This window comes from Tamandua tetradactyla, chromosome 10, assembly GCF_023851605.1.
Source record: "Tamandua tetradactyla isolate mTamTet1 chromosome 10, mTamTet1.pri, whole genome shotgun sequence".
Classification (NCBI taxonomy): domain Eukaryota; kingdom Metazoa; phylum Chordata; class Mammalia; order Pilosa; family Myrmecophagidae; genus Tamandua; species Tamandua tetradactyla.
Window position 1 is genome coordinate 27,087,718 of NC_135336.1, and position 19,378 is coordinate 27,107,095.

Genomic DNA, 19,378 nt, shown 5'->3' on the forward strand with positions numbered 1-19,378 from the left:
TGGGGTGGGTGGGTGGCCAATCTCATCCAGATTTTACAGCTACTAAGATGGGGACAGGATAATAGTGGTTGTGAGTGGGGATGGTGATGGGATAAATATTGGGGAAGTGACTGAAGTGTCTGCAGAGAAAGCTTCAAGGCATTATGATTTTGTGGTGGTTTGAAGCTGTATGCATCCAGAATATTATGTTTTTTAAGTTAATCCTTTTCTGTGGGTGTCTATTAAGAGTGTTAATAGAGTCTTTTGGTGAGGCTACTTAAATTAAGGTGTGACCCACCTTAATCAGGGTAGGGCTTAATTCTTTTACTGGAGTCCTTTATTAGAGAATGAAATTCAGAGGAAGAGAGAGAAATCCTCAGAGGAAGAGAGAAAGCCAGGGAAGAAGCTGAAAGCAATGAAACCCAGAAGAGAAGGGAGAAACCACCAGATGTCACCATGTGCTTTGCCATATGACAGAGGAGCCAACAATCGCTGCCAGCCTGTCTTTGGAAAGAAAGCACCTCTTTGATGAGGCCTTGAATTGGACATTTACACAGCCTCAAAATTGTAAGCTTGTAAACTTATAAATTCCCATTGTTGAAAAGCCATCTCATTTTACGGTATCTGCTTTTTGCCAGCCTAGCAACCTAAAACAGATTAATATGACTTTTTTTCAGATGTTGGGTTATTGAGAGATAAAAAGACTGCAAGTTGTGGTAGAAAAACCTATAGGCTGAAGGTGAGAAGACCTTGTTTCTAATTCTGCTTATTGGTTTTGCATGCTCTAAGGTGTCCTTTGATCTTTCTGAGTCTAATTTAACTTTTATATGAAGAGGCAGTAATAATACCAGCCTTACCTACCCCCTGAAGTTGCTGTGAAGATTAAATCAGAGTATTATGCGAAAGCATTTTGAAATTTAGGAGGTATTATATAAATGAAGATTTTGTTGCTTTAGCACTCAGAATACTGAAGAGATTTAAAGAAATCCTACTATTATTAGTTATATAGGTAGATTAGGATAAAACAGCAGGTGAAACTCATCATTACTAATAAAATTTACTCAAACTGCGTACCAGTGGTATAATCTCTGTGAAATAATAAAACAAACAGACACGCTTTTTCTCTATTTCCTGTAAGAGTGTTTTTTTGGAAGCTTCTGTGTACAGCACTTAGAACTTCCAATCTACTGCTTCTCAATTCACATCAACCCTCTGCTCTTTTACTTCCAGATTGCCTCCTGAATTCTGATCATTACCGTTAGCCCTTCAGAAGTCACACTTCTTTTCCTATTAAAGGGGCTTTGCTACTAAATTATGACCAGTGACAAAGAAGGAGAGCTTGCTTTCTTTGCTGATTCATGACGATGCAGCTCTATTCCGTGGACAATTGGAAGTTTTTTTTGCAGCTCTATTCCGTGGACAATTGGAAGTTTTTAAAGGGCAGGGATCATATCATACTTTATGTTTAATTTTCAGTCCAATGCCTTAAATAGAGTTGGTACTCAGTAGATATTTGAATTCATGTAATAACTTGCTTTTCCAGGGCTTTTAGGCCTAGACTATTAGATTATTTTGGATTAAAGAATATTCTGTCTTTGCATTTAAATCTGGAATTTTGGTAAAGCAAAGTACCGAAGTACTTCTCTGAGTAGAACCTGCCATGTCACAGCATCCTTGCTTGCTTTTTTTCTTATATTACTCTTATGCCCTGCTTGGGACTGGGTTAGAAGGCAGAAATATGTGCAAGAGATGGTAAGGAATAATTTGAACTGGGTGGAGAAAAGAAAATCTTAGTCCTTGCTCTTGAGTTTTAGAAGAATGAGAATGTGCCCAGTGATGAACTCATACTTGAAACTTTAAACTTATTATAAGTACGAAGGAGTTTATACTGCCATATAATTCATTTCTCACCTTTAGAGATCTGGTAAGGGATTCTAGCAAATTAGAAGTAGTGAACAAAGTTGAGAGATCTATAAATAATAACCAAAATTTATCTTTTCAGGATATCTTGTTAAAGGTGGCTGACATTTCTTATAATGTTTCCTTTTATTTTTTACTTAAGAATATAACCATCATCAACATTTTCAAAAAAGAAAAAGTACATCCGCACTCTATCATCTTGATATTGTTATTTTCATTTTTGCATATACCTTCCAATCCTTATCCAAATGCTTTAATGTTTTATATACCTTCTCTTCTCCTGTGCATGCTAGTTTTGTATCTGAGTACACTTGGGGGAGACTTTTTGAATGGCTAAAGAAACCCAGTCTCTTTCTTTCTCTCTCTTTTATTTTACCTTTTTAATGTGGCTATTATAATATTTACAATTACATGTGTAGCATACATTCTATTTCTATTGGACAGAGCTACTCTAGAGCCTCTCTTCCTTGTATGGCATTTTTAAAAATTAAATTAAAAATTAAAAATTTATTCATTTTAAATATTTTTATTTAAGTAAACAAACAGTACACTTAGAACCACCAAAAATGGATATCTTAGTTAGCTTATCCATAGGCATATTTAAATGAAGTATCCAAATAATCATTGTAAAATCTGTTTTGTACAGTAAATTTCATAAACCAATTTAAAATTAAGGCAACAAGGAAAAAATCTATAAATTCAGATGGTGGGGTTTCTTAAATTTTAAATATTAAACACTAATTTAAATGCCATTTGATGAGCTCTCAAAACTGTGAATGCTCTCAAAATATCAAGTAGAAAGTTATTACAAATATGAATGTTGCTATAATAATGACCTATGTTACTAAACATTTTCATGATTTCAGGAAAATAAAAAGATACAAAAGTTTTACAATTAACATATGAAAATCTTAACCACGTAAAATGGATATCTTGGTTAGCTTATCCATAGACACATTTAAATAAAATACCTAAATAATCATTGTGAAGTCTGTTTGTACAATATGTTTCATACACCAATTTAAAATTAAAGCAAGGAAGGAAAAAATCTACAGATACAGATATCAGAGTTTCTTAAATTCTAAATATTAAGTGCTATCGTAAATACTATTTGATTAACTATCAAAACTGTGCACATTCTCACGTGCACAGGTGGTGCAGTGGTAGAATGCTTGCCCTCCATGTGGGAGACTGGGGTTTGATTCTCCAACCATGCATCCTCCCAAAACACAAAATTGTATATGTTCTCAAAATATCAAATAGAAGGTTATTACAGATACCAACTTTGCTATAGTAGTGACCTATGCTCTAAACATTTTCAAAGTTTTGATTTGAAACGCAATCTCTTTTGCTGAAGAAACTGACCATACTGGCCTGACATTCCTTGGACCTGAAATTTAGAAGACCCAGGTTTGAGGCTGCAGGAGAAGGTGACCATGAGCTGTAAGAGAACATTACCTAAATGTAAAAGGAATGAAAACAGATCTTGTAAGAAAAGATGTAAGATTTTTTAAAAACATTTTTAATTGTAAAATATACATAGAAAAAAGCAATAATTTTTTTTTTTTTTTTTTTTTTTTTTTTTTTTTTTTTTTTTGCGTGGGCAGGCACTGGGAATCAAACCCAGGTCTCTGGCATGACAGGCGAGAACTCTGCCACTGAGCTACCATGGCCCGCCCAAGCAATAAATTTCAAAGTACTTTGTAACAAGTAGCTATAGAACAAATTTCAGAGTTTGGCGTGGGTTACAGTTCCATAATTTTAGGTTATTTTTTCTAGCTTCTCCAAGACACCGGAAGCTGAAAGAAATTTCAATATAATGATTCAGCAGTCCTACTCATTTGTTAAATCCTACCTTCTCTCTTATAACTCCTCCTTCTCCTTTGATCTCTCACCCAATCTTTAGGGTATTTGGGCTATGCCCATTCCAACTTTTTCATGTTGGAAAGAGAGGTGGATAATATGGGATGGGGGATGGAACTAGTTGATATTCTTAGAGAGGCTGGCCCTTCTGGATTTCAGGACTTATCTGGCCTAGGAACCCATCTCAAGATTGCAGGTAATCACAGTACATGTAACCTTTGTAGAATCTCAGAAAGCCCTATGTGTTCTTTAGTGTTGAGAGGAATGATTTTGTTTGGGGTTTGGCAAACTCTGGTAATGAGCAATATCGAGCTGAAACTATCATAAGAATAGCCTCCAGAATAGCCTCTTGACTTTATTTGACGTTTGAGAGTTATTTGAACTCTCTTAGCCACTGATACACTGATAGCTTATTTTGTTACATTTCTTTTCTCCCTTTTGGTCAGGAAGGAGTTGTTGATCCCATGGTGCCAGGGTGAGGCTCATTCCTGGGAATCATGTCCCATGTTTCTGGGGAGACTTTCACCCATGGATGTCATGTCCCACGTGTGTGTGTGGGGGGTAATGATTTTACTTGCAGAGTTGGGCTTATAGAGCGAGAGGCCACACCTGAGCAGCAAAACTTATTTCGCTGCAGAAATAAGTTTCGTAAGGGCAAGTCTCAAGATTAATAAGAGTTTTCACCTATTGACTTGAGAATCCCTAATGTTTGAGACAATAGTTTCAACATTCAACCAAACAGGTTTCCCAGGTGGTAAAGCTTAATAGCTCCATAGTTTTTATCCTGTTCCTCAAGGACTTTGCCAGTACTTTAAAAATTACCTGCTCAAAATATTCTGGGATATAGCTTAATGCAATACATTAAGCTAAACAGAATTACAAACCCTTATTCCCATTCTGGGCAACATGTTTTGGATTGATTAATGAGCTGTTCAAACAGGTTGAGTTAGTTTATGTCTACAGAAAATTTAGGTTTTGTACAACCTAAAACTCTGTTTCTTTGGTCTCATACAATAAATGAAGTTCTAAAACATAGACAATATCATCCTTTACCCTGAATTCTGGTTTACCTTAGTCCCGAACTGATCAGCTTCATTCTTATCTCTAATTGAAGCCTGATCTCTGTTTTGGTTTCTTTAACAGCTGTATGTAGCAATGCTGACTTTCAGAGCTACAGATTTCCAGCTCTGAGTCTTAGGTGTTACACAGGTACCCAAAGTTCCAGGGAGATACCAGGTTATACATATAGAGTAAAGCATCTGAAAATCTAGAAATAACATTTACAGCTCTGGACTAAATATGTCTGCTATGAGAGCTTACAGCCTAGGTCCCAATATTCTTATAAGTATTTTTCTAAAAGAAATCTTACAATATTTGTTTCTTGCTTATTTTACATCACATAATGTCCCCAAGGTTCATTCACCTTGTTTCATGCTTCACAACTTCGTTCCTTTCTGTAGCTGCACAAAATATTGCATTATATGTATATACCACAGTACACCATCCTACTTCTCAATATATCCTTATATTCAGCCATCTCCTTCCATTGGGCATCATGTATAATGTCCACAGTCAATAATCCATGTCTAAGATTATCCTCACTTTTAGTTGTAAAGTCATTAACACTCTCAATTTTAGACAACTTTCATTGCTCTAAAGAGAATAATAACCAATAAACACACCCTCACTAATAAAAAAGCCAAACCTCCCCATAACTCTTGTCACCCTCCCCCCCAATTATTTACTCCTGATATTGCTGTGGTACTGTTTGTATTTTCCTGCTAAATATAGACCATAGCCTGCAATAGTATTTTTCCCCCTATATTCCTCTATTATTAATTCTGTACAAAAAAAAAAGAGTCATACCTTTGAAGTAGTTCATGCAAGAACTTATTTATATTTGTAGTGTTAATTGGTGGGATACATGGCTCTATACAACCCCTTTCAATCATGTTCACCTTCAATATGGCAATAATCCTTACTGACCCTTTAGTGAACTGCCTTCTTATCTGTCCATTCCCTTACATTTAAGTTCAACCTCAATTGCTAACCATTCCCCATTTCTAGCTTCTGTGGCTCTCTAGGTCCCCAATATTCTTTGTTATAGGCCTCTGATATAACAAAGCAAAATCATAATAGCAAAATCATACAGTATCTATCCTTTTGTGTCTGGCATATTTCACTCAGCATTATGTCTTCAAGATTCATCCATGTTGTCATATGCTCCAGAACCTCATTTTGTCTTACTACTATAGAATATTCCATCATATGTATATGCTACATTTTGTTTATCTCTCGTCTGTTGATGGACACTTAGATTGTTTCCATATTTTGGTAATTGTAAATAAAATAATGCTGCTGCGAACATCGGTGTGCAATTGTCTGTTTGTGTCACTGCTTGCTCTTCTGGGTATTTACCAAGAAGTAGTATACTGGGTATGGCAACTCAATATTTAGTTTTCTAAGGAACTGCCAAACTTCCATAGGGGCTATACCATTATACGTTGGCACCTGTTGTGCATAAGTGTTCCAGTTTCTCCATTTGTAGTTTCCCGTTTAATAGCAGCAATCCGTATAGATGTAAGGTGATCTCATTATTGTCTTGATCTGCATTTCCCTTATAGCTAATGAAAAGGAACGTCTCTATATGTGCTTTTTAGCCAGTAAGAAGATATTTAAGAAGTGATTTCAGATGCCAGAAAAGTCTTTTCTGAACCCAACCAAAACAAACAAAAACAAAAACTAAAAACCCAACTAAATCACCCCTCCTCCCCCAATAAATGCACATCCCCACCACTTAACAAATCCTTGCAGTTTAGGAAAGGTGTAACTTTTAAAACGGAAAATCTAAAATATTTCTCTTAGAAATTGAAGTAAGTTTTCCAAAAGGGGCAAGAGAAGACGGCAGTCTCTTTGACAGGAATGGAGAATAAGGAGCATGGTGGCGTTCCTACCTTTCTTCAAGGAAGAAATGGGGAAAAGGGGTAAGGAATGGGAGTGGGGGGTGAGAGAAGCCCTATAGAATAAGGTAAAACTCAACAGATTTCTAGTTTTGTCTGAGTCAGTTTCTTTGAGATTATTCGAGTTGCAGAAGAGAGGGTTGAGAGAAAAATGAAGTGGCCAAATAGAAATTGTCCGTTTCTGTTGAAACTGCAATAGAAAATCTTGCTCAGTTGGGGCAAAGGCTGTGGAAAACTCTCAGAGTTCTTTGGCAATCAGGTCTGATATCATCTGTCTGGGGGTGGTTTAGGGCAGGGCAGGAACCCTGACTCTGAACGAGGAGAATGTCTGCCTTTCGGTTCGGAGCCCTGGGGAGGCGTGCGGGGGAGACGGCGGTACCACGCACAGGTGGCCCTGCGCCGCGCCAGCTGCGAGCCGAGCCCTGCTCTGCGGGTGGGCCGCCAGGCGTCGCGCTGGAGCAGCGGTTACCCGGGAGACCGAGCTGGGCGAGTGGGCGGCGCGGAGCCAAGCGGAGCCACTGCCCCAGTAGCTGGGCGCTGAGTTGGAGAGAGTGTGGCTCCGGGAGCGGTGCGAGGGGCCGCCGGATCCTAGGGCAGCGAGAGGTGCTTGTGGCCCTCCTGGGTGCGGCTAGCGAGTCCAGGACGCTTCTGGTCTCCACTCAACCTCGGCAAAGCCGAGCGCCGCAGGAGCTGTACTTGCTCCCTGCTCTGCCTGTCGGACTGTCCCAGCCTTGCCCGGCGAACTGCGGCCGGGCGGCGGGTCTGGGAGGACCCGGCTGCCCCCAGTGCTCCGAGAGCCCAGTCCGCGCATCCACTGCAGCGAAGAGGAGCCGGCCGTGCGACGGGCGCCCTCGCTGTGGCCAGGGGATGACTTCTCTGAGCTCCCCTCTGACGCCTTTGCTGCTCCTCTCTCTCCATGGTGAGTAGCCCGAGCTCTCTCCTGCCGGTGAGACCAAGTTGGACTGGCCGGCACCGGGAGAAGCTGTCTGAGGACCGCGAACAGCCTTCTCGCCTTTGCCAAGTCGTGGGAGCCCAACTTTTCAGGTGCCATATTCGTTGCTGTCGCCGAGGCTCACTCGCCCACCTCTAGCGGCTGCTTCCCCAGCCGACGTGCGTCACCTCTTTTCCCGACCTCACATTTCAGGTGCTCCCCAGCCCAAGGAGTTAACTAAACCCGCTAGTTGGTTTCACCGATTCCCACTATGTCTCTGATTCTTATACTGCTCTGTTCCTTGGAAATCCAGGATCCTTTTTTAAATAACGAATTCCCTAACTTTTGGGACTAGTTTCCTTTACTAGAATTGGAAAACTGGAGATGCTTTTAAAATAATTTGGAGAACTTTAAATTGTAGCTTTATCATAATCCTTTAAGAAGCATATGTAGATTTTGACTGACAATGTGTTCTTTATGTTAAGTGTACTACACTATATTAAAAAACAACTTATTTATACTCTAGCTTCTTTTCCAAAGGATTTTAGGTTGGCTTATAAACATACATGGACTATAAAACATTAGAACAAAAGAAATAAGCATGTGTTTAGCTTATTTTCCTGTTTTTAGCATCTATTTCCTTAAAATTACAATTTCTATGTTCTACCTAATCTATGTTACATTTTATTTTCTATGAATAGTCATCATATTTCAGACCCTAATTTTCATCTTATACAATTAATGCCCTTTCTTTTTTTTTCCTACGTTGCCCTGGGGAATTAAATTTTCTGTTCCCATTTAATTGATTGCTGAGATTTATTCTGAAAGATTTTATTTAAAAGATAGTTTCAATGATTTATGAAATATTGTGAATAACCCTAATTCTTTGTGAAGATGTCAGTATGTTTTTCTTAGTTTTATGGTCTTATTTGAACTGATAATGTGCCCAAAGCTCTTGAAGTAGCCTAATATTAGCCAACTTAATTGTACGGATTCATTTAGTAAGGGAGGAAAATAATACTTTTTTGTGTATTTTCTCTACAGAAGTTAGTGAAGGTATAACCACCAAAATTATAAATAACTTTCCTGAAGTTCAAATGTATATTTTTAGTGCTGATGTGCAGATATTAATTGTGACATCTATATGTACATTTTATGAACTTCTTCCAAATTAATTTTGTCTTTCCAGTTTGAGAAGGCCAGCATCTCTTTCTGCACTAACTGTGGGTTTTTTTAATACAATCTCTTAGACATAACTGAAAATATTCTTTTACTATAAGAGCGTACTATTTTTAGTAAAAATTTAGTACATTATAATAAATATCCCCCCTTTTTTTTTATATAAATAGGGTTTGTGTATAGTTTGTTTTTGAATTATTAGGCAATACTTTTAAAAGAGTTGACGTAATTCACAGAAGTGAACTTTACAAGGTCATTTGATGTTCCTTTTCCTCCAGCAGAGATATTCCTACATACTAGCATGTTTTTAAGGATTTCCAAGGACATTTCAGCCTTTGTGATAATTTAGTCTGTAGAGTCACCTTTCACCCTCAAAAAAATGAGTTCATTTGTTCAACAAATATTTACTGAGCTACTGCTCTATGCATTTGGGTATCTGGTGGGGAGGGAAGGCAGTGAAATACAAAAATACCTAAGACTTTGTCCTGTGCCATTAAGTAGTTTGCAGTTTTAAAACAGGTGATAAGCATGCAGAAACAATGTATGATACAAGGAATAAATCTTAAATGGTAATATCAAGGAAAGACTTCATGGAAAAGTTTACTTTTGATCTGGATTTGAATTGTCTGAAATGGCAGTGTTGGGCTTTCCGGGCAAAAGGAACAGCCTGAACAAAAGATATGAAGTGGAAAATGTAGGGACATATTCTTGAAAGGCCGCATTTATAGCAGGAGGTGTGTGTAAAGAACAAAAAACTGAAAAGCTATTTTGCGGCAAGATAGTAAAGAACCTTCAGTGTTGAGTTTGGGCTTTATTCAATAGGCCATGGGAAAGCTACTGATAGTTATCATAAGATGGGGAGGGAAAGAGGCTGAACAGCTATTGAGTGCCTACTTGTAGCTTTTCATGTCTTATCTTGTTTCATCCCCGTAACAAATTTTGTGAGATAAATTCTCTTCTTGTTTTACAAATAGGAATTTATATTGAATGATACATTTAAGCTGTAATGGCTGGTTACTTAGAGAGTGACACGATCAGAGAAGTGCTTTAGAAAGATTATTTGGGCAGCAGTGGACAGGAAGAGGAGTGAAATGGGTTGAAACCAGCTAGGGGAAACGATTGAAATAGTTCAGAGGGAAGATTATGAAGCGTTGAGCAGGAACTGAGAATGGTAGTGAAAATAGAGGGGAGGAGGGTGAATGAGAAATGCTCTTTCATGCTCTCTGAATATCTTCTTTGTTAAGTTCAGGCATAAGCAGAAACTTATAACTGGGGTTCTAATGGTATTGATCTGAAAGGTTGTATTTCATATTAACTAACATTATATATTAGCTGTCATGAAGAGACTTCTGAATTGAATTAAAGTCAAAGAATTGACTTTAAATTATGTCAGTGTAAAACTCAGCTATTGTATATATGGTAACTGCAAAATTTGAAAGTAGGCATATCAATTTAGGATGCTTTCTGCTGCTAATAATAGAAAATTAATCTTATTTATAGGCAATAAATAATTTTTTTTTAATCTAAGGAAACAAGATGTCCAGAGGTATTACAGGTTCCAGATATGGTAATGATCAGGGCTTCAGCTCCTTTTATCAGAAACCTTGTAGTCCCCATGCTCCTCTTTATGTTGGCATTGTCTTCAGGTTGGCCTCCCTTTGAATTGCAAGATGGCTGCCAAGAGCAACTGGGGCAAAGAGAGCCCTTGTTCACGTACAATGGCAGAGAGAAAACGAATTCTACCATATTCCCAAACATGGAATAAAAGTCCTTCCGTTCAATTTGATTGAGCTATTTTGGGTCATGTGCCCACCTCAGCACCAATAACAGTCTCCAGAAGAATACCATGTCCTTACTGAATTAAATTCCTGAGCCAGTCTATGGCAAAGGGGTTGGTGTGAACAGATTAGAATTTACTCCTAGTGCTTTCAATGTGGAATGAAAGAAAGGGTGTATAGCGGAACAAAATTGGTTTTATTAGGAATGGGGAAAGGGAGAATGGATGCAGGACAACTAATAGCAGTGGCCTCTACAATGGAATTAGGCATGGATGGTAGAAATAGAGGATCTTTCAAATAAAATAAATGAAGTGGATGTCAAGAAATTTCTTTTTAATTTCTGTGGAGTAATTTCAAAGTGAATTTGAATTGGAAATGTGACTTCTAGATAGTTAAATATACATGGGTTAAATATACATGAAGTGTTTTTAGTACTAGTGATTCCCTGAAATAGTAGATAACTTTAACTTTCCAGAATCTGGGAAAATATATAAAAAGAAAGAAAAGACCATAGGAAATGAAATGAGAGTAAAAAAGGTCATGATCCTAAATGTTAACATTATAAAAACTTTTAATGTAAATTTCTGTATCTTAGTTCTTAATTTAATTATGTAATTGTTTTGGAAGGATTTCCGTATTAGTAAATATCTGTAGTTTGACTCGTATGAAAGGTGGCAGCCACTGGTTGAAATTTTTAAAAGAAGTTAAGTATAATATAGTCAATGTGGACTCTTCAGGATGCAATTTAAATATTAAATCATTAAGCACTTCTAAAATGTATGCTTAGAAATGTTGTCAGACCCAAGGTAATGATGCGATAGGTAAAGGTACTTCTTTCGGCTTATTTTCCCCACAGTATGTGACACCTTTTCAAATGTGTTTTTACACTTTGACAGTGGTAGGATTTATAATGAAAATTCTCATTTGAATCTGCATACTTAAACCATGTGATTTAGTGTCGAACAAGGTGATGTGTTGGTGCACAAGATTCTTTAGTTGCAGTATGTAAATACAAAACAAGGGCTGGACATACTTGAATTGGGATAAACAAGGGCTGGACATACTTGAATTGGGATAAATTGAAGTACAATTTATTTAGGAAAGGGTTTCTAAGTCTTTGTTGTTTAGGCTAATGATGCCTATTTATTTTATACTCTTCCAACCCTTAATTACTTCAGGCAGTTTTATCAGGAACTGTTGTTGACTTTTCTAGTAGTCTAGTCATTTTAAGTGAATACTACCACCTCAGCGTTCCCCTCCTTTTTTGATTAGGAAAACCTAGCAGTACCACATTTTTTTTCTATATTTAAAAATTTTTATTTTTTTTATATTCATCATCATGATAATTTCTTAGAACATCTGCATCAATTCAGAAAAAAGCAATAAAAAGAAAAAAAATTCATACATACCATACCCCATACCCCTCCACTTCGCCGATCACCAGCATTTCAATTTACTAAATTTATTTTACCATTTGTTCCCCCTATTATTTATTTATTTTTAATCCATATGTTTTACTTGTCCGTCGATAAGGTAGACAAAAGGAGCATCAGACACAAGGCTCTCACCACCACACAATCACAGTGTGACAGCCATATCATCATGCAATTATCTTCAAGAAACATGGCCACCGGAGCACAGCTCCACATTTTCAGGCAGTTCCCTCCAGCCTCTCCATTACGACTTTAAACAGGTGATATCTATTTAATGCATAAGAATAACCTCCAGGATAGCCTCTCGACTCTGTTTGGAATCTCTTAGCCATTGACACTTTATTTTGTCTCATTTCTCTTTTCCCCCTTTGATCGAGAAGATTTTCTCAGTCCCTTGATGCTGAGTCCCAGCTCATTCTAGGATTTCTGTCCCACATTGGCAGGGAGGTATACACCTCTGGGAGTCATGTCCCATGTAGAGAGGGGAAGGGCAGTGAGTTTGCTTTTGCTGTGTCAGCCAAGAGAGATAGGCCACATCTGAGTAACAGAAGAGAGTCTCTTGGGGGTGACTCCTAGGCCTAATTTTAAGTAGGCTTACCCTATCCTTTGTGGGATTAAGTTTTATATGAACAACCCCCAAGATTGGAGGCTTGGCCTATTGCTTTGGTTGTCCCCACTGCCTGTGAGAATATCAAGAATTCTCCACTTGGAGGAGTTGAATTTTCCCCCTTTCTTGCCATTCCCCCTAGGGGACTCGGCAAATACTTCCCTATACCAGCACTACCAAATTTCACCCTTGCATTTTGCGAACAGCCTCCAGGCCATCTGGAGGATCCAAAATACTCCCTTAATCATACTTTTAGAGCAACTGGTTTGAGAGGTTGTCAGTTCATGGGTGTTGTTAAAAAAGCCATCTGATTTGAACTGAGTTTACTTTTTAGTTTAACCCTATCTTACTAAATTGTGGAAGGCATTTTTTTTTTCCTGTCTGTTAAACTTTGGGTAATTGGTTCCTTCTATATCGGGTTCCCTACCACATACCATTACAAATTAGAGTAATGGTTTGTGATTGTGATGGTTTTAAATTGTAGAAATTGAAGTCATTCAAAGAGAGAAAATTTACTTTTTTCCTGATTTCACAGATGACAGACTCAGATGTTGCCATGATACCAGTTTTATACCAGTTCATTATTACCATTATCAGATACTGTATTGGTGCTATATGGTGTGGCAGTACCTCACTTATTATCGGAAGAATCCCATTTTAATGAATATCTCAAAAATGTCTACTTAATTTTTTTAACTTTTTAAAAAATTGTGAAATATTACCTATATGCAAAAAAGCAATTATATATATATATATATATATATTTTTTTTTTTTGCATGGCCAGGCACTGGGAGTTGAATGTGGGTCTCTGGCATGGCAGGTGAGAATTTTGCTACTGAGCCGCCATCACACTGCCCCGAGCATATTTTAACAAGTAGTTATAGAACAGATTTTAAAGTTTGGTTATATTGGGTAATATTGCTACAATTTTTCATTTTATCTTCTATCTGCTCCCAGACACTGGAGACCAACAGAAATATCAATATTCATCAGTCACACCCATTTGATAAATCCTGTCTTCTCTGTTATACTCCTCCTTCTCTTTAAATAACATATATACATAGAAGTAATAAATTTCAAAGTACATCACAACAATTAGTTATAGAACAGATTTCAGAGTTTGGTATGGGTTACTATTCCAAAATTTTAAGTTTTTATTTCTAGCTGCTGTAAGCTACTGGAGCCTAAAGGAAATATCAGTATTAATGATTGAGCACTCATACTCATTTGTTAAGCTCGACCATTACTGTATAGCTCCACCAACATCTTTGATTTTTCTTCCATTCTTTAGGGGTATTTGGGCTATGCCCATTCTAACTTTTTAATGTTGGAAGAGACTGTCAATAATATGGGGTAGGGAAATGGAAGTATTTAATGTTCTGATAGGGCTGGCCCCTCTGAGCCAATAAACACTCTCTCACCAAATAGAAAATCCAGATTTCCCCCTAACTTTTGGCCCTCCCCCTCATTATGTATCTTAGGGGGAAAGCTTTTAGTTCTCATCATTGAGTGTGATGCTGGCTATGGGTTTTTCATATATGCCTTTTTTTTTTTATTAATTAAAGAAAAAAAAGAAATTAACACAATATTTAGAAATCATTCCATTCTACATATGCAATCAGTAATTCTTAACATCATTACATAGATGCATGATCATCATTTCTTAGTACATTTGCATCGATTTAGGAAAAGAACTAGCAAAACAACAGAAAAAGATATAGAATTTTAATATAGATAAAAAAATAAAAATGATAATAATAGTAAAAAAAAAGAAAAAAGAAAAGGAAAAAGAAAAAAAAAGACAAACAGACAGACAAAAAAAAAACCTATAGCTCAGATGCAGCTTCATTCAGTGTTTTAACATGATTACTTTACAATTAGGTATTATTGTGCATATATGCCTTTTATCATGTTGAGGAAGTTACCTTTGATTCCTACCTTTTGAAGTATTTTTATCAGAAAAGGATGTTGAATTTTTTTAACGCTTTTTTGGCATCAATTAAGATGATCATATGATTTTTCCTTTTCAATTTGTAAATGTGCTATATTACATTAACTGATTTTCTTGTGTTTATCTTTGCATTTCTGGTATAAACCCCACTTGGCCATGATGTATGATTCTTTTAATGTGTTGTTGCATTCAATTTGCTAATATTTTGTAGAGAATTTTTACACTTATGTTCATTAGGGAGATTGGTCTGTAGTTTCCCTTTCTTGTTGTTTCTTTACCTGGTTTTGGTGTTCAAGTGATGTTAGTTTCATAAAATGAGTTAGCTATTGTTCCTTTTTCCTCATTTTTTTGGAAAAATTTGAGCAGGATTGATGTTAGTTCTTTTTAGAATGTTTGATACAATTTCCCTGTGAAGCTGTCTGATCCTGGGTTTTCTTTGTAGAAAGATTTTTGATGACTGTTTGAATCTCTTTACTTGTGATAGGTCTGTTGAGATCTTCTATTTCTTCTTAAACCAGTGTTCTAGTTTGCTAGCTGTTGGAATGCAATATACCGGAAATGGAATTTAATAAGTTGCTAGTTTAAAGTTCTAAGGCTGTGAAAATGTTCCGATTAAAACAAGTCTATAGAAATGTCCCATTTAAGACATCCAGGGAAAGATACCTTGGTTCAAGAAGGCTGATGAAGTTCAGAGTTTCTCTTTCATTGGTAAAGCATGTGACGAACACCAAGTCATCTGCTACCTTTCTTTCCTGGCTTCCTGTTTCATGAAGCACCCCGGGAGACGTTTTCCTTCTTCATCTCCAAAGGTTGCTGGCGGGTAAAATCTCTACTTCTTGTGGCTACGTTGTTCTGCTCTCTCAGAATCTCTTGCTTTCTTCAAAATGTTTCTTCTTTTGTAGGATTCTAGTAAACTAATCAAGACCTACCTGGAATGGGTGGAGACATGTCTCTATCTAATCCAGTTTAACAGCCATTCTTGATTGACTCACATCTCCAGGGGGATAATGGAATTAAAGTTTCAAATATACAGTACTGAATAGGGATTAGAAGCAACAGCTGCCTTTACAAAATGGGATTAGGATTAAAACATGGTTTTTCTAAGGTACATACATCCTTTCAAACCAGCACAGCCAGTATAGCTTGTTTGTGTGTTTCCAGGAATTTGTCCATTTCATCTAAATTATCTAGTTTGATGGCATAAAGTTGTTCATAGAATCCATTTAAGATTTTAAAAATTTCTTCAGGGTCTGTGGTAATGACCTCCCTCTCATTTCTGATTTTGTTTATTTGCATCCTCTGTCTTTTTACCTTGTCAGCCTCACTAGTGGCCCATTGATTTTATTGATTTTCTCAAAGAACCACCTTTTGGTTTTATTGATTCTTTCTATTGTTCTTTTGTTCTCCCATTCATTTAACTCTGATTTGATCTTTGTTATTTCTCTTCTTCTTTTGCTTTGGGGTTAATTTGCTATTATTTCTTCAATTCCCCCAGGTGAGCAGTAAAATCCTCGATTTTTGCTCTTTTCTTTTTTTAAAAAAGTGTAGTCATTTAGGGCAATAAATTTCCCACTCAGCACAACCTTTGATGCATCCCATAAGTTCTGATATGTTGTTTTCTCATTTTCATTAGTCGCCAGATAATTAACGATTTCTCTAGCAGTTTTTTCCTTGACCCACTCATTGTTTAAGAGTATGTTATTTAATCTCCATATATTTATAAAAGTTCTTGTTCTTTGGTGGTTATTGATTTTCAGCTTCACTCCATTGTGATCAGAGAAAATGCTTTGATAATTTCAATGTTTTTAAATTTATAAAAACCTGTTTTGTGCCCCAGCATATGATCTATCCTGGAGAATTTTCCATGAGCACTAGAGAATAATGTGTGTCCTGGTGTATTGGGATGTAACGACCTATATATGTCTCTTAAGGTCTAATTCATTTATCAGATTAAGTTTTCTGTTTCCTTATTGATCCTCTGTCTGCTTCTTCTTTCTATAGAGGAGAGCAGTGTTTTGAAGTCTCCTACTATTGTTGTTGAAGCGCCTATTGTTCCCTTCAGTTTTGCCAATGTCTGTCTTATGTACTTTGGATCTCCTTGATTGGGAGCATAGAAATCTATGATTGTTATTTCTTCTTGGTTATATGTCCCTTTTACTAACATGTAATGTCCTTCTTTGTCTCTTATGATATCCTTACATTTAAAGTCTATTTTGTCTGATATTAGTATAGCTATTCTTTTAGTTACAGCTTGTGTAGAACATCTTTTTCCATTCTTTTATTTTCAATCTCTTTGATCCTTGCATCTAAGATGAGTCTATAGTAAGAAGCATATAGCTGGATTGTATTTCTTAATCCATTTTGCCAATGCGTATCTTTTTTTTTTTTAACATGGGCAGGCACCGGGAATCGAACCGGGGTCTCCAGCATGGCAGGTGAGAACTCTGCCTGCTGAGCCACCGTGGTGTGCCCTCTCCCTCAGTTTTGAAGGACAATTTGGTTAGGTATGGAATTTTTGGCTGCAGGTCTTTCTCTTTCAGGATCTTAAATATATCATATCATTACCTTCTTGCTTCCTTAGTACCAGTTGAGTAGTCTGAACTCAGTCTTATGTGGTTTCCCATATATGTAGTAGATTGTTATTCTCTTGCTGCTTTCAGGATTTTTTACTTCTCATCAACATTTGACAGACTGATTAGTATGTGTCTTGGGGTAGGCCTATTTGGATTTTGTTCTATCTGGAGTTCATTGAGCTTCTTTGATTTGCATATTTATATCTTTTATAGAGGTTGAGCTGTTTCCCCCCATTATATCCTCCACTAATCTTCCTATTCCTTTACTCTTTCTTCTCCTTCTGGGACACTGATGATTCTTATATTTGTGCGCTTTGTCCGTAATTTCCCTGAGATCCAACTTAAATTTTTCCATCTTTTTTGTCATTTGCTCTTTTATGTGTTCAAAATCAGTTGTCCTGTTCTCTAGTTCACTTATTCTTTCTTCTCCCTCTTCAGATCTGCAGTTGTGTGTCTCTAGTATATTTTTGATTTGGGCTACAGCATCTTTAATCTCTGTGATATCTGCTATTTCTGTTTATTCTTTCGCATTCATCTTCATGCTCTTCTGGTGTCTTTTTGATCTCCTTTATGCCGTTAGCCATCCTACTGATTTTATTTAGTAAAGTTATATGAACATGTTTGATTAGTTGCTCTAAAGTTTGTGTCTCCTCCAGTCTTTTAATTTGGTGTACTGGGCTGTATTTGTCTGCATCTTCATATGGTTAGTGATCTTTGTTGTCTTAAAGTCAACAAAGTAAATATCTTGATAGGGTTATTTTGGATGTTGATTTCCTTCAGTAATCTAAAGCTTTGTATTTGTGGAATGGGCATGGAGCAGGATGGGGTTGTGGGAGGAGCACAACAGTGTGGTGATGGATTATGTGCACGTGCTCAGTACTCTACACTGGTGCCTGTGAGCATGTGGTGTGGATCATGGGGTTGTGGATGTCTGGTGCAAGGGTTGTGGGGGTGAGGCACAGCTCAAGCAGGCCTTGGAGTGCGAGAGCAGGATGCGGTGTGGGGGACACATAGGTAAGGTGCGGCAGGAGGTGGGTGGGGTGCTGAGCAGATATGCTGGGGCTAGTATGTGAGCAGGATGCAGGTGGGCGTTTGAAGTGTGTGGTCATGGGTGCCAGGGTGGGGGTCACAGGACACAGAAGTTCAGGTACAGGGAGATTGGGGCACGGGTGTGTCCTTGCACAACTTAAGGGGTCCAAGGGGCCCGGGATGTGGATGTACGAGTGTATAGTGGTGGGGCGCAGACCACGGACATTGTGGGACGTGTGCCAGGGGTGAGTGATGATGGGTGGGCAGGGCCCTGGTGTGGGTCTGCAGGTGCAGGGGTGGGTTAGGGGTGCCTGCTTGTGCAGGATGGAGGCTCTGTGGCACAGATGTACCTGAGAACATGGGTCAGGTGTGGGAGACGGGCACTTGGGGGTGGGACAAGGGTATGCATATGTTTGGGGCAGGGGGTTGGGGTGCAGGGATCAAGATATCCGTGCATGGATACGTGGTACCCAGCAGGGAGGATGTGGCTGCGCTGGTGCGTGGATCTGGGGCCAGGGCCTTGGTGTACGCATGGGTCTCAGGATGGGGCCCTTGTGTGATGTTGGCAGAGGTCAGGGGCAGTGGGGTGGGATTGTGCCTGCATGGCCTGGGGCAGATGTGGCCTGGATGCACAGGTCAGCACTTGCTCAGAGCTGAGGAGTGATGGTGTGAGTGGGTGTGTGCATGCCTGCCTCTGGTGGGCTGAATGATGTTATGTGTGTGTGTGCAAAGTTCAGGGGGGCTGGGTGGGGCTGAGAGACTGTATGGGCTTGGTGCAGGTGTGGCTGGAGTATAAAGGTGAGCATCTGTAGCCCAGACGCACAGGTGACTGCCTGCAGGGGGCAGGGAGGGAGGAGGTGGGGGTTGACGGTCTGGCTTTGGATATAGCGTCTTGAGAGGGGTGGAGAGAGACTGTGCCCGTGAGCGAGAGAGGTAGATCAGGCTTGGATAGGCTTGCATGGATGCGTGGGGTGTGGTGTGTGTGTGTGTGTGTGTGTGTGTGTGTGTGTGTGTAGGGCGCGGATACTTGGAGCGCAGTTGATGGGCAGGTGGGTTCAGGTGCATGGGGTGTAGGGGAAATCGCAACAGTCATAAATCCATTACACATTAACATAAATAATACATTTTTGACAAGTAAACATTTTTTGCAAAATAAGAAGAAGAGTGGTATGTT

The 19,378-nt window shown here is 38.3% G+C and overlaps 1 protein-coding gene across 4 annotated transcripts in view; it reads left to right on the forward strand.

Annotated features, from left to right (window-relative positions):
* IGSF11 (immunoglobulin superfamily member 11) overlaps positions 1–19,378 on the forward strand; it is a 341,723-nt gene that overhangs the window by 123,628 nt on the left and 198,717 nt on the right. Inside the window, exon 1 of one of the 4 annotated variants that reach the window (XM_077118259.1) lies at positions 7,205–7,641. The exons of 2 other annotated variants lie outside the window; for them this stretch is intronic. In XM_077118259.1, coding sequence (XP_076974374.1) covers positions 7,590–7,641 — 52 coding nt within the window. In that variant the 5' untranslated portion in view covers positions 7,205–7,589. Of the gene's footprint in view, positions 1–7,204; positions 7,642–7,681; positions 7,767–19,378 lie in introns of those variants that run through there. One more of the 4 variants, XM_077118263.1, reaches the window with a different exon arrangement.